At 35.2% G+C, this 26732-nt stretch overlaps 3 protein-coding genes across 5 annotated transcripts in view; 1 reads left to right on the top strand and 2 right to left on the bottom strand.

Moving 5' to 3' along the window:
* Positions 1–501, bottom strand: part of LOC129778509 (general transcription factor IIF subunit 1-like) — a 2394-nt gene extending 1893 nt beyond the window's left edge. The window contains exon 1 of one of the 3 annotated variants that reach the window (XM_055785441.1): positions 372–501. The gene's annotated coding sequence lies outside the window, so the exon portion shown is untranslated. The other 2 variants (XM_055785442.1, XM_055785443.1) reach the window with 2 other exon arrangements.
* Positions 1–8359, top strand: part of LOC129778510 (gustatory receptor for sugar taste 64f-like) — a 17672-nt gene extending 9313 nt beyond the window's left edge. Inside the window, exons 2-5 of the mRNA XM_055785444.1 lie at positions 6628–6677; positions 6744–7480; positions 7540–7694; positions 7754–8359. Of these exons, the coding sequence (XP_055641419.1) occupies positions 6628–6677; positions 6744–7480; positions 7540–7694; positions 7754–8102 (1291 nt within the window). The 3' untranslated portion in view covers positions 8103–8359. The remainder of the gene's footprint in view (positions 1–6627; positions 6678–6743; positions 7481–7539; positions 7695–7753) is intronic.
* On the bottom strand, positions 8127–26732 carry LOC129774222 (gustatory receptor for sugar taste 64e-like). The gene is made up of 6 exons (XM_055777930.1): positions 26663–26732; positions 26334–26594; positions 25649–26270; positions 25427–25589; positions 8416–8505; positions 8127–8216 (listed from the first exon to the last, which is right to left on the bottom strand). The coding sequence occupies exons 1-6, from the start codon at positions 26730–26732 to the stop codon at positions 8127–8129; spliced, it is 1296 nt and encodes a 431-aa protein (XP_055633905.1).

The following is a 26732-nucleotide window of genomic DNA, read 5'->3' as shown; positions in this document are numbered from 1 at the left end:
GAAAATTTACATGGATTTTATAACAGGTTGAGATATATACATCTCCTCCTTACAGTAAGGTTGTCTAAAAATTTCACATCAAAGATAACATCACTTCCGTTGCATTTAGGGTAGATATTCTTGATAGTATACTGAAAATGTGGTTTCTAATCGAAACCAGAATCGCCATTGAACACTTATTAAACGAATATGCACTGGAAATCAAGTTTAGTCATTCAGAAGAGAACGATGATTTAACTGTATACTGAAATGTATTATTACGCCAGATCGTGATCCAAAATTAACATTAATTGACTCAACATTCAAATCGTTCCACACAATTAATTGTTAATTTTTTACAGACCATCGAACATCATTTACAGTCAATTTACCTTTGTTGGATTTTTATATGGGTACACAAAATGAAAGTTCCTTTGTAGTCCTTATTTCTATTACTCCCGATGCCAATGTGTATACGTATCGTAAGGTCAATGATAAGAACAGAATTTGTACTAAACCGATTGCTGTCAATAGTTTACCAATCTGATCAGTAGAGGTGCTGTCATCACTAAGCTGGTCAATCCAACTGTAGAACACATAATGTGGATCCTATTGAGCTTTATAATGTGGATATCATGATCGAAGCCACATGTACAAATAACAAACACTCAATGCTTGTAATAGACAGCCATTCCATGCCAAACCGATCAGATTTTCGTGATAATAGGTAGTTTTGTTCCTTATCAAAATATTAGGCTCGTATTTTTTTATTTCTTTCATTATGGTGCCCATTTACATTTTAGGGTGGTCGTGAAAATCAATTTTCCCATTTTCCAAAATGATTTTATTTAAAAATTCCATGCCTCTCACGCTAAAGGTCACGAGCTCAATTCCCACTCCCGATTTACTTCCAAAAATGGAAGTAAAAAGTGACGAACCAGCCAAATGAGTTGAAAATCACTATAATACAGATAAAAAAAAATATTTTAAAATTCATATCTTTCGAACTACAGGACCGATTCAGATGATCGTCATATCAAATTGAAGCCAAGTCTAATCTTCTTTTAAAAAATATACTTGCAAAAAATAGAATTTTGTTTTCTTAATCATTGATTGAATTTGTTTTTGATAGTTTACATAGTTTAGATCCAAAGGATAATAGGATAATAGGATTTGATTCTGATAATGAGGTGGTCACTTCGGTCGCAAACCTATTCCGGAAAATATCCGAGCTACTTCATATATATTATATACATACTAGCTGACCCGGCAAACTTCATCCCGCCCAAAATTTATTTTTCGGTATCACATTCACGTTTTCTTACTAAACGCACGTTCATAGGTCCAAACGCAGAACTGTTCATTGATTGATCTTCTAATCGATTCTTTGAAATTACCTTTTACTTCAAAATTCCTAGTACTTCTGCCAAAACTCGTCATTATAATATCAGATTATTTACAGACATAACTCTCGTGTAAGATTTTTCATCCACTTGCAAATAACATTTTTCTCCGTTACATGGAATAAATGTTTTATACAGAAAATATGATAGAATGAAGACAGCCCTAAACCGGACAATTCCTTCTCGAGTTTTGCTCTTATCAACACATTCCATTTTTTTTATATAGATAGAAGAAGATATAGGAGTGCCTCACATTCCAAATTTGGCTCCATTTGCTTGAATAGTTCTCGAGTTATGTTTCATTTGTATGGGATCCCCCTTTAGAGGGAGTGTCGAACTAGCATAGAAACGTTTATCGATCCCTAAAACCTGCTAAGTTCGATTCAATTTGTTTGATTAGTTTTCGAGTTGTTCAGCAACCTCCCCACCCTCTCTAGATAGGAGAAAGGAGTATCAAACCACCATAAAAACATTTGTTGGTCCCTAAAACCTTCTTCTACTTCTTTTTCTTCTTCTTCCTCTTCTTCTTCCTCTTCTTCTTCTTCTTATTTTTCTTCTTCTTCCTCTTCTTCTTCTTCTTCTTCTTATTCTTATTCTTCTTTGACGAAAAATTCCCCCAACCAGAACGGGAATCGAACCCGAACCCCCGGCATGACAGTGTGGGACGCTAACCACTCGGCTACGGGAGCACGTCCCTAAAACCTCCATATGCCAAATTTGGTTTCGTTTGCTTGATTAATTCTCGAATAATGCAAATGCCAAATTTCGATTCCTTTGTTTGATTAATTCTCGAGTAATGCAGAAATTTGTGTTTCATTTGTACGGCAGTCGTAGGAAAGGTAGGCAGGGAAGGAAAGACGGACACCTCTGTATAATTGATAAATTACATTTTTATTTTAAACTAGCTGACCCGACGAACTTCGTCCCGCCCAGAATAGATTTTTTGATTTGAATACTTTCAAACATCCACGTTTTCTTACTAAGTGAACGTTAGTGAGTCCAATCACTGAACTCTTCATTTATTGATTACCCTTTGACCCTTTACAATTTCCTTTTACTATAAATTCTCTAGTACTTCTACAAAAATTCGTCCTTATAATATAAAATTATTTTCAGACACAATTCTTGCGCTTTTGCGCTCACCAACACATTTGGTCTTCCATTTTTATTCATGAATATAAGATATGAAAATGCATTATTTCGCCTGAAAATCCATTTGTACTTACGAACAAAGATCAATTTCGATAGCGCAAATATCGAATGGACTAACAACGCTTATTATGATGTAATTTTCAAACATGTGGGAACTCAATTTTCCGAATTTTCCGACCTACCTTCAGGATTTTCCGAAAATTTTCCGATTTTTCTCTCCACTATATTGATCTACGGGAAGAGACGAATACAACAAAATAAAGAAGGCTAAAATCGGACCATCCCTTCTTCGGGTTTTTCGCTTACCAACAGATTTTGCCTTACATTTTGATTTATATACATTTTAATGGTGTTACAAACTTATAAGTGTATCGATACCTTTGGCACTTACTGTGTGCACCTAGCTGGCATTCTGTTAGAATTGTAAATAAAAACAGAAAAGTAATCTACAAAGAACAGCTCGATGTAAATTTTCGTTAGCAAAAAATAAGGTTTACATTGTTATCGAGTTATCGAGTCACTTATCTTCCAGTTTATCGAATCAGTGATGAAATTTTTGTTTTGGAAACAATTTGATTATCTACACCTTCTTTGAATAAAAGATGCCAATTAACTACGTTTGCAAGTGCAACCAGATATCATGGACGAATCAGTAGAGCGGTTTTTAAACGTAATCCGAATTTGTCATTCCAAATGCCGGAAGCTATTTTAAACATGAAAAAAAGAGAAATATTACACACCCTTCTAGGTGATTTGAGTCTAGCCTTTTTGCTAGATCATTTTCAAGGCATATTTGAAGATCTCCAAAACATATCGAGTACATAAACTTTAATTTTCAGTTAATGTCCATCTTTCCTACCCCAGGTGTCCATCTTTCCTGACTCAATCTTGTTTTTTCAATAATGCCGGACACACAATTTCTGCCTCAAGGCCAAATTTTATTATAAAAAGAGACCTAGACTATCAATTTTGTTGTGAGATAGCTATATATTTTTGTGAAATTCACGATAAAAATCAACTTTTACTTAGGGTGTCCGTCTTTACCACCCTTCCCATACATAATCACAATATTCATTATCATTTGACCAATTGAAATTACGACTGATTTTTCTTTCATAAAATAGCAACTCTAATTCCTGATGTCTGAATCAAATATATTTAATATGTTAGTTGGGGGAAAATCATTGAACTATTTAGGGACAATGACATTTTAAATACACAGTCAAAAAATGTTACTCAAAAATTAAATTTAAAATTCAAAACATTTGTATCTCAAAACAACCCCCTTCGATTTGTTTTAAGTATATATTTTTTTGGAAACATTTCTAATTAAACAAAGTCGTATAGTTGGTGCCGTGTAGTACACACCAAAATGAAGATATGAATTTTTGAAAAAAAAAAAATTTCTTTGTGAAATCTTAACTATTTGAGTTTTATCCTAGGACCATCCAATTTCTTGTAATGAAAATAATGTTAAAGAGGTGTCGGATCCCCAGTCGAAATGTCCAGCAACAGTAATCATTTTCGCATATTCCACGAGTATGATTTTAATTATATTAAATTCGTTATATCTCTAGAACGGTTAGTCCTAGAACAAAACTTTTTGTACATTTAGGAAACAATAATCTGGAATGCATCGTCAACACACACCGTTCATACGGCGCCCTCCATTATCTTCTTCAATGGTACTAACGTTCCTAACGTTCCGAAAGTTCGCCATCTCATCGTATTATTACTTGCGTTCTTACTATGCCTAGAAACGCACTTTGAGTGTATTGTGAGTGACAAGCTCTACAATATTTGTGACCACAGTACAAGTCAGAAGAAATTTATTTGACGAAAAATTCCCCGGTCGCTCTGAAAAGACAACACGGATATTGCATGATCATTGAAGAATTAGATCTTGCCACTAGTTCTTCATTCATTCAGAACATCATTACTCATTTTGAACTAATATTTTTGAACATGTGGTTGGATGGGACGTAACAAATAGGAGGGTGCGATCGATCGATTTCATTGGAGTCGTATAATGATTCGACGTGGTAGGGACAATTTCATTCTACGATTTCTTGAGCTGTGACAACGATCCATGGTCGACATATACGCGAAGATAGAAAGCGAGCGACTGCGATTCCTACGGCACAATCAGAAGAAGTGGGTTGAGAAAGAATACATTCACTTGCGAGACGCTATCACCAACACAACCTTTACTGTTGCCAGGCCAAAACGTATGCATTGTCACTTGTGAACAAAAAATATGAAGTCTGTAATGAGTTCCATTACAACATTACACGTATTCCGTCCAACATAGTGCTAGATGTTTTCAGTTGAACTGCAAAATTTCGTGCGTATTCCATATCTGTGAAGCAAAAATAGTAATAAATGTTCGATTGAAATAAACACGCTTTTAAAACAACAATTATTAATGGAAATAGGCTCTACCGTATCAAATGTGTGTTCTGTGTAACATAGTCACACATGTAACATAGTTATGGTTATGATAATAATTTTATAACATGGATAAAGTTTTGGAGGAAGATTAAAAAAAAATAGTTAAGTTTGAGCCGGTCTTCTGAGTATTCAAACAACATCGAGTGATAATTTTCATTCAAATTCCAACAATTTATAATTACCTTCAGGTCTTTAAATCTAATAGAAAGTAAATTGTTCCACAAATACGGATGAATTATTTTGACGTTCATTGCTCGCCAGGATAAAATTGCCACATTTCATAGCACGATTGAATTTAATTCGAACGGATTTCATAATGCAAAATACGTTTTCGTTTTCGAATTGGTCTGTACATTATATTCAATGAAGTTTTCTGGGGTATCTTTGGATTCCTAATTCATAAACCCAACAGTTTTAAATGTAGACGTTTGTTTGAAAACGCGTATTTATTTTATTTAACAACCAACACATTCATTAAAAGCAATTTATATGACAGAACAACGTACGTTTAAAATGTCATTTTTATTTATTTATTTATTTATTTACACCGTCTTCGACGACCCGCACTTTCTTATAACTATGGGAAACTTCTTATTTTATTTTTGAATGCGTTTTTCGTTAGGTTAAAATCGTACTCGTGACAAATAAAATTGAACAGGCGAAGGCAATAATCGAACGGATTGTTATAGCCACAGTTCGTTCTATGGTATAGCACTGCTAATAGTGGAGAGTTCCGAAATCGTCTAGAAGGATTGTAGAACGGGATCTGTGCGAGCAATTCAGCACAGTCCATAGATCCTCTGAGAATGTCGAATATAAATAATCGCTTCATCGTGACTCGTCTAGCTGATAGTGTTTCCAGTCCTATGAGCTGGCTAAAGAAGTAGCTAAAGAGCGAAGCGCCAATTTTTTTTCTGAACCCGCTCGATCGATATGACAGGAGCAGTGTGGTAAAAAGTTTTCGCAGTCATAGCGGCCAGGTGCTTACCGAATCTGAGTTTGGATTCGATTAAGATTGGTGCTTGGTGCTTAAGGGGTTTTCGTTGAGCATTCATAATAATTTCGATACGTTATTCCTGCTGCATGCGTGATTTTCCAAATCTGTTAAATGTGGTTTGTAGCTCACGAAATGTCTTACATAATGCAATCAATAACTTAAAATTGTTCATTTAGCGGCTTAGTCTCCTCTGACCTAAGACCGACCATATGTCAATCATCTGCATCGGTAGTTCAAAAGTTATGAATTTTTGAAAAAAGTTATTTTTTGAAAAACGGGGGAAAATTGATTTCTCGGACCACCCTTAAAATGCAAATGGGCACCCTAATGAAAAAAAATACGAGTCTAATATTTTGCGATAAGGAACAAAACTACAATTTTTAACGAGAATCTGAGAACCACTATATCGTTTTGATATGGAATGGCTGAGGAATCTCAACTATCAAGGATGACGTAAGACGGCGAGGTTTCTCTAGGAACATTGGTGCTATTGAAAAAAAAATATATTGAGAATAATTAATCATTTATTGATGAATTATTTCAAACTTATTTGTTGGTATTGCTCTGATATGGACACACTAAAACACCTTCAGACTTAGCTTCAACAATCCTTAACATTTTCTGTTTTATCTCTTATCTCACAAGATTCACAGATGATTTGATATCGGTGAAATTAAAGCGACATTTTGCCATAGGTAACTCAGCACATTTTGAAACTCCTAGTCACAGTAATAATGTGCTAGTGATCTCTTGCTTTCCAGGAAAATGCGATGTTCTAAAGCGCGCTACACGTGAAAATTGGATACACGATGGAACTTTCCACGATGCAATCGCTGGGCTACTGGTGATGGCTCAACTGTTCGCCGTAATGCCCGTGTGCGGAATTTTATCCAAAGATCCAAAAAAATTGACATTCATCTGGACTAGCAAACGAGCTCTGTATACGTACGCAATGTGCCTGGGAACGGTATTTCTCAGCGTGAACGCCGTCACACGGTTATTCGACAGGGGGTTCACTTTTGCCCGATTGACGGTAGGTTTCTTCTACACCTATAACCTGTACGCAACGTACTGTTTCATACTCGTGGCTAGAAAGTGGCCTGCGATGATCCGAAAGTGGTGCGAAGTGGAGCAACTGCTACCTAGCAGTACCAACATCCTGGAGCGGGGACAGCTGGCGTACAAAATTAAGATGGTGTCGATACTGGTGATGACTTTATCGCTGATGGAACACATGTTGTCCATAACTGCTGCAGTATTCTTCACGCCTAACTGCTCCGGAATCACCGATCCCCTCACGATGTTCTTCAAGTCTAATTTTTTGTTTGTTTTCTACCACTTTGAGTACAGTAAAATTCGTGGCTTTGTTGTGAAATGCATCAATGTTGTTAACACTTTCGTGTGGAGTTACATGGATTTATTTGTGATTGTAATTAGCATCGGACTGTCGCATACTTTCAAAAGAGTTAATGACTTCATGATCAAACACAAACGGAAGGTACTGTTTTGTATTCGGTTGACACACTTCGACCTTTGCTCATTGTATGTTCCCCATAGACAATGACCGAACAGTTTTGGGGTGAACAACGACAGAACTACCGAAATATCTGCGATTTGGTGCAACAAGTTGATGACGTTATTTCAATTATCACAATGCTCTCAATCTCCAACAATCTGTTCTTCATCTGCGCATCCATTCTAAACAGTTTGGAGTGAGTAGGATCTATCGGTTGAAAACAAGGCTCATTCAGAGAGTATTTTTCCCTTTCAGTTCTCATCCATCGATCGCTCACACGGTGTACTTTTGGTTCAGCCTGACGTATCTCATAGCTCGAACGCTGGCCGTGACGATGTACGCCGCTGAGGTGAACGACGAGTCCAAACGACCCATCGAGGTGCTGCGAACGATTCCACGCGAGGGATGGTGCTTGGAGGCGAAACGATTCGCAGAGGAGGTCGTCAACGATACCGTCGCTTTGACTGGAATGAAGTTTTTCAAGATGACACGCAAGTTGGTACTGACGGTGACTGGGTCGATCATAACCTACGAACTAGTGCTGATACAATTCCATCAGGATGATAAGGGCGAGGTGGATTTGTGCAAGATGAAGCGGACCTGAACACAGATCGACGGAAGCGGATCTTTAATTGCACGGATTTGGGTGACCCTGTCTTTCCTCGGCCTCGTTCAGCTGCAGTAAAACCAACTCATATGTAACGATCGTAGCGGATATCTGTAATTTGAATAAATTCAATAATATAGTTATTACAAAGTAAAAAAAATAAGTGTAAAGAAAAAAATAGGAATGAAAAATCAAATTACAGTTCAAATACTATTCATAGATGCGAAGATTGCGTCAATTCTATGAATGACTGATTGGGTGCACTTTCAAAAATATGTGTTTTTATTAATAAATATTACATAAAAGTAACCTTTAGTATCAGCTTCCTGGTGAGGTGGAAAAATCCGTAGCCTGAAAGGGCAATTGTGTCATTCTCTACCTGTTCATGGAACCGTTCTATCTGCAAACATTGTAAAAAATCGTATCATTTGTGCCTTTCAGCAGGAATCAGACATCATCAAAATGAAAACGAATGAGAGAGAATAAATGAGAGAATAAATAATCCTCACAGAGATAACGTTTAAATGAGTGCAAGAAACACTGCTATTCAAGAATTTGAATAAGAAAAATGGAGTAAAAAAAGAAAAGAACTCAAATAATTATGATTTCGATGGTTTTCGTTTTTACTGTAGAGTAACGGTGTGAAATGAAAATACAAAAAAACGAGCATATATCGAAAAATGAAAATTTTGAACGCTTATAACACAACAATTATTTAATAGAACGCTATTAAACTATCCAAGGCATAAGTTTATGAAAATTAGAAGCGTTCATCGTTGCTGAGTCGATTTTGCTAATTTGTGTTCTGATTATATTCAGAAAAAAAATCGCTTGACAGTTGCCGAGGAGTGAGGCATAGTGAGAACGTTTCAAACAAAGCATCGAAGCGCCGAAAATGCGAGCGAACTGCCAATTATTTTTAGGCATCCAATTTTTGTCCACCGATCCTGATCCATGCTCGTCTACTGAAACTGTGATTTCCTTACGGATAAATTTTACCTTTATGGTGAGGAATTCATTCACCAGATCCTGTATATTCCCATCTCAGAACCCTGGAAATACCTCTAACACAACGTTAATGCTTGTCGCAGCCTTGAGCATCGGATCATCCAAATCGAATAATTTTCTCTTCTGCTTGTTCAGCTCCACGAAAAAACTGCGACAAATATCCTTAAAAATAATCAGGCTTTTGCTCTCCATTGTTCTGATAAATAGTTTCTTCTGCTGCCATTCCAACCTAAAAAATCTTGCCGCTTTTCAAATGATTTTGTAATTTAATAGCATTAGACATTGAAGCAACGTATGATTCCTCGCAGATATTAGAAAGAATGGTTAGATATACATCTTTCTGCTCTTCATTTAGCATAGTGAAATTAAGGTTTTCAGCCTGGAACAAACGATTTCATCTGTTGATCTGGGGCAAAACATACTCTAAAAAGCGACAGCAAAAGTCATTAAATATTTGAGGGTAGTCAATGTTCTGCAAGCAGTCTGATTTTTGTCACGTTCACACTAGATAGTGAAAACAAAATTAACTCTTAAAATCGTGGAAACTTTTAGCTTCGGAAATAAGAAAAAGTCACACAGGGCCATATCTGGAGAGTTGATTGTGATGAAACTTTTGAAGAAACCTGAGCTCGTACTGCGTCTTTTTCAAAACATGAACAAAAATATGGCGAACGGTCTCATGAGCAAGGATGGAAATTGAGCGATCATGATTCGATTCAAGATTAATCGCAAACTGCACAGATTGTGATATGATCTCAACGATTAATACTCTCCATTCCCAAAAAAATGATGTTCTCTTGGTTACTCTGAGTTTATCAATACACAGCTAGAGTGAATCTTGATCGGAGAATCGAATGACTCTTTCCACTTAGTTTGTGTACAAATCGCAGCAGTGATTTGCTCCACGCAGACAAGTGACTCTATAGTACACGATTCGCAGTCTCTACCTCTCCGCTCAGTTCAACTTGCCACGAACCGAATGTTAAAATTGTCTTTGCATGTCTTTGCTGGCGAGACGGGAGACGGGAGCGGAACAAAACCAACACTCGTCCTCAGTCTTCTGTGTTTCACATAAACACCGCGTACGAGATGAACAATGTTCTTGCTGCTCTCGTAGTTTTGTGTTTGTTTGTTCAAAAACATTTTTTTTGTACCTGTGTTTGAAAATGTGACATGTTTGTATTCGTAGTATGTTTGGATATACGTTGTTTGATCCCAATGTTTCACATGATGTTCAAACATGAGTTAACAACAACATCTAAGCCAGGATAACCCAGCAACATAAACAACGAGCCACTCAACATCATCACTCCATTTCTTAATATAAACAGAAAACCGCTTAGCTAGCCGATGGATAAATAATGCCAAGAATCAATTAGTGAAATGATAAACAATCTCACGGTCATCGCGAAAGAATAAACAATCTCACGATCAGGATTAGACGCGAATATCGCGTATGAAATAATAAACAATCTCACGGTCATCGCGAAAGAATAAACAATCCCACGATCAGGATTAGACACGAATATCGCGTCTTACTAAAATCTGTTATAAATATCAGGGCAAATGAATTGTAAGTTCAGTATTAGTCAGTATTAGTATTAAGATAGAAGTGAATAAACGCACAGTGGTGCAGTGAAAAGAAAGAAATTGTTTTTTTTAGTTAGTTTTAGAGTATAAGAATTAACTGGCGCCCGAATAGGGACCTGAGTGTTGCAAGTAGTTAGTGAAGTGCAAGTGCCTAGGAGACAAACTTAGTAATCCGAAACGAAAGAGTTAATTGGATACCAAGTGACCAACATCGCACCAGGAAACCGTGATCCGATAGAGGATATCACATTCCTGACTTCACTACCGAAACTTATCTGGATCGCAGGGAACTGCAGCCGTACGTACCAGCGCCATTAGTAACCAGGACAGCTAATCACTCGGCCTAGGTGAAAAGGATCACGCGGACGTGCTGAGAAGGAAAGAAAGACAACACCTCAGGTTCCAACCCAACGAGTCTCTACTGCACCCGGCAGTGTTGGGAAAAAGGTGATAATAGGACACCGGTAACAAACCACTGAACACGCGCACCGGAGCTTTCCAAGAACGGCACCGTAAGAGGATTGACGTCTGGAAGTACGTTGTCCCGCAGTCTTGTGGTGTTCCCACAGGATGTTCAGGCTAGTAACGTAAGTAACCATTTTCTATCAATCATACAAGTGAATCAAATAAAAGAAATATATCAAGTGAAATACAAAAGTGAATTATAAAACATAAAACAAAAGAGCAATTTATGAAGTAAAGATATAACATATAAGAAAAACAAAATCAAAGTGAAACAACGATTCTAGATTAGGTTTTATCCAAACGAAAAAAATTGACGAATTAACGAACTTATTGCAACAATTCCATTTCAACATGGAACAACAACAGTATCAAGATATTTTGAATAGACTCGCTGCACTGGAAACTACCAGAGCCGAGCCAAGTGACATTGATACTTCAGATCCACCATTATATCTGACATCATCAGATGGTACACCTGTGGACCCAGAGAAAATTGAAAAGATCCCTGATCTCGTGAAAGATCTCCCTATTTTTACTGGAGATCCGAATGAGGTTTGTGTTTGGTTAAGTGATGCAGGAGGTTTAGTACAGTTGTACCAACCTTCAGCAACAAGCAGCATAGACACCAGAAATAAATTTCACGTAGTATGTAAAGCAATTCGTAGGAAAATCCGAGGTGAAGCAAATGATGCACTAGTAGCATCAAATGTGAACACCAATTGGAATCTCATCAAACGTACTCTCTTGACATACTATGGAGAAAAAAGAGATATTACAACATTGGATCATCAGTTGATGAATTGCCAACAAAATCGTAGATCATTAGAAGACTATTACGATGAAGTAAATCGTATCCTTTCTTTGATTGCTAATCAGGTAAAGACAGATGTAAGATTCCAACATCCCGAAGCATGCAGAGCAATGATCGACATGTACAATGAAAAAGCAATCGATGCGTTCGTAAGAGGACTAGATGGAGAGATTGGAAAATTCCTTAAAAATTACAGACCGGACTCCCTCGCAAGTGCATACTCCTATTGCATTTCGTTTCAAAATGTTGAGTTTAGAAAGAGTCTCGCTAGACTAAAGCCCCCAGAAATACCTCAAGGCCCACGAAACTCAATACCATTAATTCCTCAAAGAAATAACATACCTAATCTACCCCCGAGAATTCCTCCTAGAAATATTATGCAGAACGGAAAGATAAATCTAAATAGATACCATCCTTATATTCCAATCAATAATCCACAACCCTTCATAAGACAACCATTTGTCAATAAACCACAGAACGCTCAATCGTTCTTCCGCCCAAAACCACCACAGTTCAATAAAAATCCATTTCAAAAACCTGAACCAATGGAAGTTGATCCTTCCATTAGAACAAAAATGATTAATTACAGTAATAGACCCCAACAATCTCATCAAAATCATCCCTCAAAAAGACCTCGATTATTCAACACCGAAACAAATGAAAAGGAACCACCAGACCAAGAATGTGGATTCGAAGAAAGATATGGATACACAGCTTCAGACGACGAAGAATATTACCCTGAAGAATCTTCTACATTTGAAAGGTACATGAGAAATATTGAAGCTCAAGAACCAGATGATCTCGAAGAAATTTCTGAAACCGCAGAGTTAAATTTTTTAGAATAAACTCCGCGTTACCATATTTTCTTTACTATGGTAACACAGAAACTCCCTTGAAAATTTTGATCGATACTGGATCAAACAAAAATTACATTCATCCCAAATACGCTCAAATTTCACATACCACTAAAACTCCATTTTTTATATCATCCGTCGGAGGTGACATCAAAATCAATAAATTTTCGAAAGCAAAATTTTTTAAACCATATTCAGACCTTATGGTAAAATTTTATCATTTGGAAAAATTAAAAACATTCGATGCAATAATAGGGCATGACACACTGAAAGAACTTAAAGCTATAATAGATACATCAAATGAAAAATTAATCATTACAGATAATCACGTAATTCCACTTCTCCAACACCAGCTACAAGAGGTTAATAAAATACATATTCGAGATGAACACCTAACAGAACCTCAAAGGGAAACACTTAACAAATTTTTAAATAACTTTCAAGATCTATTTCAGCCACCAGATGACAAGTTACCATTCACCACAAAGGTAAGCGCAGATATACGAACCACAGACGAAAACCCTGTGTATAGTAAAACCTATCCATACCCACAAGCTCTAAAATCAGAAGTCAATAGACAAATTGAAAAACTTTTAAATGACGGTATTATTAGACCATCTCGATCTCCATATAATTCTCCAGTTTGGATCGTTCCGAAAAAGCTAGACGCATCTAACGAAAAAAAGTATCGCATGGTCATAGATTATCGAAAAATAAATTCAAAAACCATTAGCGATAAATACCCTATTCCAGATACTTCAGTAGTTTTAGCCAATTTAGGCAACAATAAATTTTTCACAACTCTTGACTTAGCTTCTGGATTCCACCAGATACCAATGGCACAAAAGGATATAGAAAAAACAGCATTTTCGGTAAATAATGGAAAATATGAATTTGTACGATTACCATTTGGATTGAAAAATGCCCCTTCAATTTTTCAAAGAGTTATGGACGATGTTCTGCGAGAACATATTGGAAAAATTTGCCACGTTTACATCGATGATATCATTATTTTCGGAAAAACCTTCGAAGAACACTTGAAAAATTTAGAAACCATCTTTAAAACATTACGAAGTGCGAACTTTAAAATCCAACCAGATAAATCAGAATTTTTGAAAACAGAAGTCGAATTTCTAGGTTTTATAATTTCAGAAAACGGATTGAAACCAAACATGAAAAAAGTAGAATGTATTCAAAAATACCCAGAGCCAAAAAATCTCAAAGATTTAAGAGCCTTTCTAGGACTTTCCGGATACTACCGACGTTTTGTAAAGGATTACGCTAACATTGCGAAACCCTTGACAAAACTTTTAAGAGGGGAAGATGGCCATCGCCAGATTCCTAAAAACCAATCAAAAAATTTTCCCATTAAATTCGACATCGATGCAAAACAATCCTTTGAAACATTAAAAGAAATATTATCTTCAAACGACGTACTAGCATATCCAGATTTCAAAGAAACTTTCATTCTGACTACTGATGCTTCAGATACAGCATTAGGAGCTGTACTATCACAAAAATTTCACGATGGAGAACGACCAATAACTTTCATTTCAAGAACACTCTCTAGAGCAGAGGAAAATTATGCTACAAATGAGAAGGAAATGCTCGCAGTAGTATGGGCTTTACGCACTCTTCGAAACTTTATTTACGGAGCTAAACTAAAAATATACACCGATCACCTTCCCTTAACATTCACATTATCCCCTAAAAACAACAATGCTAAACTAAAACGATGGAAATCCTTTTTGGAAGAACATGATTACGAAATGTTTTATAAACCAGGAAAATCCAACGTTGTAGCTGATGCATTATCCCGTATACAAATCAACTCTTTAACTCCTACACAGCATTCAGCAGAAGATGATGACAACTCCTTCATACCCTCAACTGAAGCCCCGATAAATGTCTTCCGCAATCAATTAATTTTTACAATTGGACGAAACTCTAGCTTTGAACAAAATAGGCCATTCGAAAGTTACCACAGATATATCTTTACAGAACCAAACTTTACAACTAACTTCTTAAAACAGAAAATGAAAGAATACTTAGTACCAGGAATTATTAACGGAATTATGACAGACGAAAATACTATGGGACAAATACAAGATATATACAAAGAAAATTATAATCCCAAAATGGTCAAAGCTCGATTTTCTCAAATAAGAGTAGAAGACATAGAAGAGGTAGAACAACAATTCGAAGAAATCAAAAATATCCACAATTTCGCTCACCGTAACGCTAAAGAAAATTCAATACAACTATTAAAAAAATATTACTTTCCCGGAATAAATAAAATGATCCGATCATATGTTAATACTTGTGAAATTTGCAAAACCGAAAAATATGATCGTAAACCTCAAGAATACATACCTATAAAAACACCTATGCCACAATACCCAGGAGATATTGTTCATATGGATATATTTGTCTACAATGCAAATTTCCTATTCCTTTCATCCCTGGATAAATTTTCAAAATTTCTTAAAATCAGACCAATAAAATCCAAATCAATAGTAGACATTAGAGATCCATTAATGCAACTTCTTTATGATTGGGACGTGCCAGCACAAATAGTAATAGATAATGAAAGTGCATTCGTTTCAAACATAATAGAGCAGCAAATCAGAAATCTAGGAATCCAAATTTTTAAAACACCAGTGCATAGATCAGAAACTAATGGACAGGTAGAAAGATGTCATTCAACTATCAGAGAAATAGCAAGATGTATTAAGGCACTTAACCCAGATATAACTGTAAACAATCTAATTCAAGAAGCTGCACATAGATATAATAATACAGTACATTCATTCACTAAGCAAACACCTAAAACAGTTTATATAGGAAACAACCCAAACAATTTAAGTTTTTCAGAATTTACCCAAAGAAAAGAACAAATCAATAAAAAAATATTACAATTGTTTAAAGACAAAGAAAACAAGATCGTACCCAAAAATTATAAAACATACATACCAGATAGCTATGCATACGAAAAAACTTTTACCAATAATAAAAGAAAAAGCAGATACAATATTGTAAAAATTAAAGAAAACCACGATACCTATGTAATTGATTCCAATAACAGAAAGATACACAAAACAAATCTTAGAAAAGACACAAGCAATTGAAAAATGTACAAATCTCTTCCTTTTCGCCTTCTGCGTATCAATAGTACATTCAGGCATTCATATACACGACCTCACGAATAATCCGTTAGCTATTATACCGTTAGGGAAAGCCAAGGTCAAGACAGGGTACGTAAGAATTGTACATCCGATAGATTTAATTCAGATAGGCAACACAATAGCAAATGTTAATGAAGAAATACAATTGAATCCATCAAGCAATCCATTATATGAACTTATGCAAATAAAAAATTATAAATTATACGAAACATTCCTTAAGTTAAAACCATTTGTAACAAGACAGAAACGATGGAATACATTAGGCACCGTATGGAAATGGGTAGCAGGTAATCCAGATGCAGAAGATCTACGAATAATCAACGCAACGCTTAACTCCCTCATTACACAAAATAACAAACAAGTTATGATCAATCAAGCTATAAGTAACCGAATCCAAGAAGTAACTGATTTAGCCAATCAAATATTAGCAATGGAAAGGCAAAAAGCAAAAAACCATTCCATTGAAATCAATCACCTCATGATATTATCAAACCTAGATTCTCTTCAAGATCAAATAGAAACACTAGAAGAAGCAATCTTAATGGCAAAACATGGCATTCCAAGCAGCAAGTTATTATCCATGCGCGACTTCAACACAATAGCAACCTTTTTGGGAAACCACGATATATCCGTTACATCATTCGAAGAACTCCTATCACAATCAACCGCCCAAGTAACATTAAACACCACTCATATTGCATATATTCTAAAAGTACCTCAATTCTCAAAGAATATCTATGAATACGAATATATTGACTCTGTCATTAAAAACAACAAACGAATCGCATTACAACGCAATTACCTTATGCGAAATATTACACATATATACGAATCAAATCAACCATGTGAAGACCAAGGAAACTATTTTCTATGCGAAACCACAACATTAACCTCAAGTAATGATTGCATTAACCGACTCATCCGAGGACAGCATTCTAATTGCATTTTGGAAAAAGTGTACTCAAAAGGATTAATCAAACGAATAAACGACGCTTCTATTCTCATCAATAACGCAATAGTAGCAGTCTCATCAAATTGCAGCAATTCGAATCAACAACTCAATGGTTCATTCCTCATCCAATTTGAAGCATGCAGCCTGCAAATCAATGGAGAATTCTTCTCTAATTTCGAAGCCATCATACCTGGACGACCATATCATCCTACAACAGGTCTACTAGTTACCGAAATTGACACTCTCGATACACCACCTGCCGAGTATTTACAAAACCTAACATTGGAAAACAGAGAACAACTAGAAACAATAAATCTTCAAAATAACTCACTTACATGGAAGCTCAACTTATTTGGATCATTTGGAGGAGTAACGTTTATTTCAATTATCGCCATCATCGGATTATTCCTATACAATTCCCGGAAACCAACTATCAAAGCAGAATTCAACATTCCAGAAATCAACAAAGAAAATATCGCCCTTGAAGAAACACATTCTCCAGTCAGCGGAAAAGATGAAATCATCATAACAAATCCAGAGTCAACATCAGCAGAATTAACAGAACATCGCAAAAAAGAAATTCAATCATTTATCAATATGCCATCACCATTTAGAACAATTCAACTTTGAGGACAAAGTTACTTAAGAGGGGAAGAGTTAACAACAACATCTAAGCCAGGATAACCCAGCAACATAAACAACGAGCCACTCAACATCATCACTCCATTTCTTAATATAAACAGAAAACCGCTTAGCTAGCCGATGGATAAATAATGCCAAGAATCAATTAGTGAAATGATAAACAATCTCACGGTCATCGCGAAAGAATAAACAATCTCACGATCAGGATTAGACGCGAATATCGCGTATGAAATAATAAACAATCTCACGGTCATCGCGAAAGAATAAACAATCCCACGATCAGGATTAGACACGAATATCGCGTCTTACTAAAATCTGTTATAAATATCAGGGCAAATGAATTGTAAGTTCAGTATTAGTCAGTATTAGTATTAAGATAGAAGTGAATAAACGCACAGTGGTGCAGTAAAAAGAAAGAAATTGTTTTTTTTTAGTTAGTTTTAGAGTATAAGAATTAACTCATGGTGTACAGTTTCTCTTGCGTTTCCACCTCAAGCAATGACAGTGTGTAGAATAAAAGAAAGGAATTGGACACCACACCACCACTCAACACACGGTGTGTTGGTTTGTTGACATGGAAAAGGGAAGTGAAGCATCTATCATAACAATGGGTGCTTCGTTTAAAATTTTGGGCAGATAAAACACATCCCTTTATCTGTTCTGAACAAAATAAGCGTCAATTAATATCAGAGTTCTTCACAATTGATATCATTATTTAGTGTACGCATCAATTTATAAATTGAATTTATGTAACATCCGTTATTATTAGCTATTTGAACAAGTACTTAAATTGAATAGAGCGTGGCGGAGATGTTTAGTCACCCACATCAAAATACCAAGAATAGGTGTAAACTTTCCTAAATACATGTATCTAAAACAATTTTTTGGGTATTTTTTTATTTGGCCAGCATTTGTAAGACGTCGCCCCGCTGCACAGTGGGGAATCGCTGGCCTTCAAGCAAAAAATAAAAATTGCATCAACTGAGAGCAACTACGAATTGTACAGTCTACCCAAGCTCAAGCCCAAGCTCAAAATGAAAATTGCCTCAACTGTTTCGTAATATTTTTTCTTTCTTGCTATAATATTGAAGTGCTTAAATCGCAAATTTAAATACTGACGTTTTTGAACAATTTTTTAATGAAAGTACATCACTTTGAAACGCTTTGCAGCTTCAATGAGAGCTTGGTTTTTTTTTGGCGTTAGCAAAAAAAGGTTTTTCGTAAAAACTATACAAAACAAATCTCTTTCATAAGATATTGTAAAATTTGATCATGCTAGGCTCGACAAAAAAAAATGAAAAACACGGATTTTTTGGAGGAAACCAACTTGAAAGCTTTGTTGCCGCAGTTTGCCGCGGTTGTGACGACATGGAAATTTTAGGTAAAAACGTAAGCTTTCAAATGAACACTGTCCGCAAAACTGCGCAAATTGTCGAAATTTTTATCTAGGATTTAATTGAATCAAAACCATAATTATCCATTGATAAAAATTTATGTTAGTAAATTTTATAAACCTCACTTTTTATGTGTTTTTTTTTCCTATTAATATAACTTTTGTGACCTAATCAGTTATCTAAGCCTAAATATACCCAAACACATCCGCATTTTTGGCATATGCTAACAAAGTTTGCTCCGCACTCAAACGCTTAATGGAAAATGCTTCAATTCTTTGACAAATACAACTTCTGCGCAACACTGCTATGCTTGTAAAGTTACAATATCAGGTTTTAACATGGTTGGATACGCTGCTTTGAATGCATGATTCATATTTCATATCGACTGAGATTCAAACACTGGCGAAAATCTGGATTCGAACCACATACCATGCCACCAAAAAAGAATTCAATTGAACAACTTGGTATTTTAGCCCAGAAATGCTAATCAATGGAATTTCCACATTTAGGAAAGCTTCAAAACTAGAATAAGTCTCATCATTGACAAACCAAAACCTGAAGATTTTGGCAACAGCAATGATGGCAATGGCGAAACAAGTTCCGAAATAACTAGCGTGGATTTAGAATTGATTAAAAAACTTCTAAATATTCTTATAGAAATTTCATGCTACAAGCAGATAGATCGAGATAAAAAACGATTACTATATTGACACTGTAAAGCGCTACGTTGATGTGTACTTTTGATACTATATGACTACTGCTATGCACAGAATTTTACTTCATAGTTATAGAATTATTCAAACCGCAATATTACCTGTAGAAAAAATGACCGAAGAGGCTCAAGAGAAGTGTGCTGTACCGATATCCTCATTCCCACTCAGAGTCAACAAGAAGGGTGGACTCTGATGTTAATGTTGGATTCAATTATTTTACATCGGTACAGCACAGAAGTAAAATAATTGAATATGCCCAAGAGCGTTCACTTGTGAAATTAGTCGAGAAAATACGAATTGTTTCCATAGATGCACCGCTGGAAACCCTACCTACGGATAATGTGAATTCTGACAGACATTAAGCAGTATATAGCGATGCTACCGTGACAATCATTTCAAACTTGTTATTTTTACTAACAACTAAAACAGAAAAGACTATTGAACAGAGCGGAAGTATTTCTTTAGAACACATCGAACAGAAGAATAGAATCACTGTTGAAATATAAGATTGCTTATTTAAATTGAAATTTAACGAATGTATTTGAATATGTAAATGCAGCTTAATTCAAATACAAGTTTATACAATATATTGCCACTAACATCAATTGAAAATTCGTATAAATAAATTGCTATAAAAAGACAGTGCGAAGTTTTGTTTTATTTTCAACACTAATCACACAATCACATAATCATCTTCCTATCTCCACATATCCAACAGTAAACACTTATTATGAAAAGAAGAAAAGTAAGTGTAAAAAACTTCCAGATGAAGTAATATTTCTATTGAAGCAAACAATTTTTGAATAAAGAAAAAATGACGAATCTGCTGACAGTTATGAAGAAGAAAAAGGAGAAGATGATCATGATGATGATGATGATGCTGATGATGATGATTGTTTTAATTTGTAATCTAAAGAAAATCCTTAATATTTCTAGCAGAATTTGTTTGATTTGAGGGGTCGTCCATAAGCTACATGAATTTTTTTTTCAATAGTGAAGACATCGCGTACACATGTATGAGCTGTTCTACGCATAGTTGTCCCATGTTACTTTTTGACGGTTTTCACTTTTCTTCATAAAACGTTGTTTTTATGCATAATCTTACGGAAAAACACAAAAAAACATATAGTTTATTCCCAACTTTAAAAAAAACAACATCAAGCTCAATTGTCCCATGTTGATATTCTATTCATAACTGTCCCACCATGTATTTTTTGTAGATCCATATCGAATAAGTCGGGTCAAGTACAAGAATTTCATGTCACATTTTCAGCAGGCCTAATGCACTCTTTTCAGGTTTGGAAGAACGAACTAATGGTCAGCAAATAAGGAAAAGTTTAACAGAACACGTGTACACCTTGTTAGCGAATGCCTACACCCAAACTAGCGTTGACAGAAAACATTTAATCTTTGGCAGAAATGATGCCATTTCGTGTGCTGGAGAGTCAAATGCGCAAATAATGAGCTGTTTTTAAAGCTTAAAAATTGTTCGTATGTATGCGAGCAGACATCACTTTCTGTTTTCTTTTCTCATTTCATTTGGGATTGTGCCAAAAAAAAAGACCATACGACGTCAATGGGGATCGAACCAAGGCCGGCTGGAATGCAAAGCTATTTTATACGATCACGCTATCGACATGGCTAATGATGCTTCGGCAGTTGTTCAGCAAATACGTGATAATATTGCACCTGATTACAAAATGAAGTTGGGAAGTGTTTTCTAAGAGTAAAAAAGGAGCGCATGAAGGAGAACAATATCTATCTCGGTCTGGGCAGTGTATGTGGCAAAGTATGCGGAAACCTTAATGTCTTTTGTTTCGCTCGCTCGTATTAATCTTATATTGCTGTACCATGTATATTAACAAATGCTTACCAGTTTTTGTGAGTCATGACATTTTCTGTTTTGTTATGTCTCATTTAATGTCATAAATCGGGATGACAAAACATGAGCTAAAAATCAATTTTGGGTGTAATAACAATGACATTTATATTCTGCGAAGTTGTTGCAGATCACTCATTTCTTCATAAAACGATGTTTCTATGCATAATCTTTCGGAAAAACACAAAAAAAATATTGTTTGTTCCCAGTGTATCAAAAAACAATATCATGTTCAACTGTTGATATTCTAGTTGATATTCTAGGCATAACAGTCCCACCATGAATTTTTAAACCCGTCATCGAGCTTGATTGATTCAGTGAGGGGATCTCATCACATTTCATTAAACAATAGTATAGTGCGTATAAAAACCCGATGTATTGCTAAATTGAAATGCTTAAAACTTTTGGTAGACAAATATGCAAGAAAACTTTGATTGCTGATTTTGGAACATGGGACAACTATGCGTAGAACGGCAGCCTCGGTCACGAAAATCAAGTACAAATTTCTTTTTTTTTTTCAAGTATAAAAAAATATAGACTAGCACTAGTATAGACTAGCTTCAATTTGGTATGCCGATCATCTAAATCGGAGTAGTTCGAATGTTATGATTTTTGACGTAGGACTACGTCTTACATTAAGGGTGCCAAATCAGAAAACAGGTCACGTTTTTATGAAATAAAGTTAACGTTAATAACTATTTTTGCTGCGGACGGATTTTAACGATTTGCATACCAATCGAATCGGAAATTTTCTAAGATTTGTTTGATGTGCTATGCATAACAATCCCATAGTCTGTATATAGTTTAAATTGATGAACATTTGAAGCATTCCCATTTCCTCATACATTTGCTCTGTACATTTGTGTGCTTTCCCGAACAGAGCTGTAAATAACGGGCAACTTATGCAGCCGCTAGAATAGAAACAACGAAGGGGGATAGTGTGTGCATTTTTGATGCTTGTTGAATGGCAATGCACGGAAGATGCCTTTCGTTAAATTCTCAGTGTAATGCCTGCATTGATATAAAGAAACAAATTGCGACATAGGACCAATTAGTGTATTGTTCTCGCAAAGGCAACAACGAATCATTGCTTCTCGAAGTCATTCTACAAAACCACGCAAGCCATTAAACCTTTTCAGGTTCCCCAGAACTTCTTACTAAAGAGTTATTTATAAAATTCCGACGTACTCGCCGATAATATCCGAAATGATAAACCAACATATTAAAAAAAAATATTACGTAGTCCTACGTCCTGAGCGGTCGTGTCTCGGATACAACTTCTCGATTTTTTTTTTGGAAAAAAAGTCATTAAAACAGGGGGAGGAAAATTGATTTTTCTAATCACCCTCAAATGGAAATGGGCCCTCTAAAGGAAAAAGAATAAAAAATACGGGTTCAATATTTTGCGATAAGGAAAAAACTACAACTTTTCACGAATATCTGAGAATCTCACGAATCTCGGTTTGGCATGGAGTGGTTATTTAGAAGAATTTCATGCCAAACCGCCTTAGAAGTTGGTAGCACCATCTCAGATTGCAGTGAAACGTTGTGGGTATAAATACATTGGTGATTTAGGCAACTTGGCATGCTTGGAATTCTAAAAAAAATTAGACAGTTTCAAATAATTTCTAGATAATATTCAAATATAGTCTTTTTTTAAAGACTATATAAAACTTTCTATCTATTCTAGAATTTTTTCTTAAAAAGTAAGAAAAAACTCCTACCAAATTTTTGTCAGAGAAATAATTGTGCATTTTATAGCATTTTTGCATGTTTCACCCTGAAAAACTAATGCTTCACCCGTAACATTTTCGGGATTGACTTGTTTCTGAATAGAAAAAGGTTTGTAGAACAAGTCAATCGCGAGAATTTACACACACAAATGTTACGAGACCAACATTTATAATTATTTTTCAGAAACATTAAAAAGTTGCTGTTTGAAAAACTGTTTACCTATACAAGTGCCCTTAATCCGATGAATGGATGACTTGTTGATTATTGTATGAGCTGTTCATATCATTTCTTTTAGAATTTTAAAAAATACATTTTTGAGAAAAATCAATCTTAACTTTTTAAATATCTTTTTTATTGAATTTTTTCCAGTGTATTTTTTTAATATTACCAAATATTTGTAGTTCTTATAATTTTTGATCTTTTTTCAAAAACTAAGGTAATTATTTCTTAAATTTAAAATAAAGTTGTACAAAGTTGGCTCAACTCAGGCTCATCTTGGTAGCTAGAGTCATGATTAAAAAGCGGGGACTACTCATGTGAGTGATACCATTTGCTAAGATTAGGTGAAGCAAAATAACAATACTGATGAGATTTTAATATATTTCAGTTTAAAGCTGTTTTTACCTAAATCTTCGAATATATAGTTCACAAACCTTTAGATACAGATAATAGTACAGGTCGGACTCGATTATATGTGATTCGATTATATACAATTTTAGACTCGATCATATACAGTTTGAAAAAAAAAATTATCATTCAAATATGACTTATTTCAAGAAAAAATGTAACCTTTCAGCGTTAAGGTGAAATTTAAGTGGCTATTATAGGGGGTAAAAATCGCGATTTTTTGATAATTTTGCTTGAATTTTCACCAGGAATTGTTTATATCGATATTGCAGCGATATTAAGAAAGATAGAAGTTGGGTGTCAAAAAACAAATTGTAGAGTGATTTGAGAGCTTTAATTTATTTGGGAAACAATCAAGTTTAATATGATTATCAAAACAATTACTAACTTTTCAAGTTTCACTTTCACTTTCACTTTTTTTTAATTCCGATTTTCTCATCTTTTGAATGAAAGCAACAGAATTGGCTTACGTAGCGTACTTTTTAGTGTAGAGCCAGTTTGAGGCAACAGAGTCCGAAACAAAAAAAAAGTTCTATAACTCAGTCATTGTTGAAATTCGAACATACACGTAGAAGGATTTTTTTCATCAAATATGATCATCTATCTCCTGAGAGATTCTGGAAAAAAAAATTTTTGATGTGAGAAAAGTGTTCTCTGACTTTAGGGAGATGAATAAAAAACTAAATTCATCTTTTATTTTCAATAAACAAAAAATATATGCTTAAAAAACAAATAAAAAACATTTTTTTGACTCGATTATATACAGGATTCGATTATATACAGTGAAATGAAATCGGAGACTGTATATAATCGAGTCCGCGCTGTAGATAGAATATAAATTATAAAAAAACATACCGAAAAATAAATGAATGAATCAACAAAATATGGAATAGAAAATTAAAATATAATTGAGGTAAATAAGAATTTTTGTCTTTTTTGCATGGAGACTCCAGAAAAACTAATGTTTTACTCGTAACATTTTTGTGTGTATATTCTCGGGATTGACATGTTCGTGACATGTTTCTAAATAGAAAAAGTTTGTAGAACATATCAATCGGTGATATACTCGTATGATAATAGATAAAATATTACAAATAGGATATATTATTTAAAAATTGGTAAACTGAAAAATGAAAATCGAAAAAAATGGGAATCGGTATAAGAGAATAGAGATAGGAAAAGGAAGATAGGATAGTAAATAGAAGATACGAGATAATTGTTATGAGAAGTACGAGATAGCATAGAAAATAAGATATACGAATTGGAATGCAGATAATGAAAGTTGGGAATAAGAAAAAAGGGTACAGGAGATTGAAGTTAAGCGGAAATTTTAAATATGAATACGGTAACATTACATAAAGATTAAATTGTTGAAAATATGTGAAAAAGATAAGAATCCATAAACTCTCAGAGTGATGATACAGCGGATAGACAACAACGAATTACAAATAGAAAATCTGTAATTACCTCTTTACTATAGTATTTCGTCGGAATGACATGGAACAGCGGTAAAATTCTCTTGGATTCATCATGGATTGCAGCTGCGTATGCTGCCACTAGTATCATTCTAGTTATTAAATGAGCAAGCGAATACCAGACGTAAATTACCACTACAACCTCTGGGTATGGTCTGAGTTTTTAAAAATACGAATAATACATGTCATCTAATAATAGCTATAGACAACTTACCTCACTAACCCAACCAGTTGGACACAAATGAAGAATAAATTTTTAGCACAAGATATTACGACAAAAAACGCAATTTTCGTTTTGAACAGATGCACGAGCTCACAAACTCGTTGGTAGTGCTTCCAGTGGTCATGCCAGAACGAATCCAAGTGATACTTAGTTTTTGCATCCAGGATAATATTGTTAACATGTTTCAAATTCTGCCGCAGGCCTATACTGATCACAACCACAAACAGATCGACATAGTTCCAGTAGAAAGTAAGAAAGGTGGTTACAATTTGTGCGATAAAACCAACGTAAACATTAAATGGGATGAAAGAAAACATCTCCGGAAAAGCCTGCATCAAATTCGCCTCCAATGGATCAGTTATTCCGCATTCCAACGCTCTGTAGTAGCCGGATGGTTTCGAGAGAGCGTGCTCAAAGAGAGCTGTTGTCATCAAAACTGACATAATGATTATGACTTTCCGGCGTACCTTTCTGTTGCTGGCGGAAAGCTGTGGTCTCTGCGGAAGACTTTGCTCGGTATTTTCCCATTCTATCATCAATCCCGACCAGCGACGGGCGAGCACTGTGAAGCTCAAACTTATGCAAAGGTTGGTCGTGAAAAATACCGAGGACACTGAAATTGTTTCCCGAAACGTTAACAAATCAACTATACCAACTATAATCGATTATAACTAACAAACTTTTGAAAACTTCACTCCAGCTGTCCACAGGGTAGCCAGTGAGAAGCAGGACATTATCATCCCGCCAATCTGCATGAGCAGCGAATACAGCATCCTCGCCGAAAATACTCTAAAGTGTATCTCACTCGCTCGTGCTCTGCCATATCCCAGAACGGGGAAAATCCCAAAAGACTGGCCAAGAACTATGACGGGTCGAATAACCGCCAGAAAACTTCCTTCCTCGTCGAGTTTCACTTTCCGCTGCTGGCGAAATTCGTCTGCAATATTAAATTAAAACTCAGTCTGTCTGACTCGTGGTTTCATGTAACAAACAAAATGTTCTTACCTCCGCATAAGGTTTTAACGTTGGCTTGAACGAAAATTAAATTATCACTCTGAGAGAAACCGCCGAACAT

This window comes from Toxorhynchites rutilus, chromosome 3, assembly GCF_029784135.1.
Source record: "Toxorhynchites rutilus septentrionalis strain SRP chromosome 3, ASM2978413v1, whole genome shotgun sequence".
NCBI classification, from domain to species: domain Eukaryota; kingdom Metazoa; phylum Arthropoda; class Insecta; order Diptera; family Culicidae; genus Toxorhynchites; species Toxorhynchites rutilus.
The sequence above is the reverse complement of the archived record's forward strand: the minus strand, read 5'-3'. Positions and strand labels throughout refer to the sequence as shown.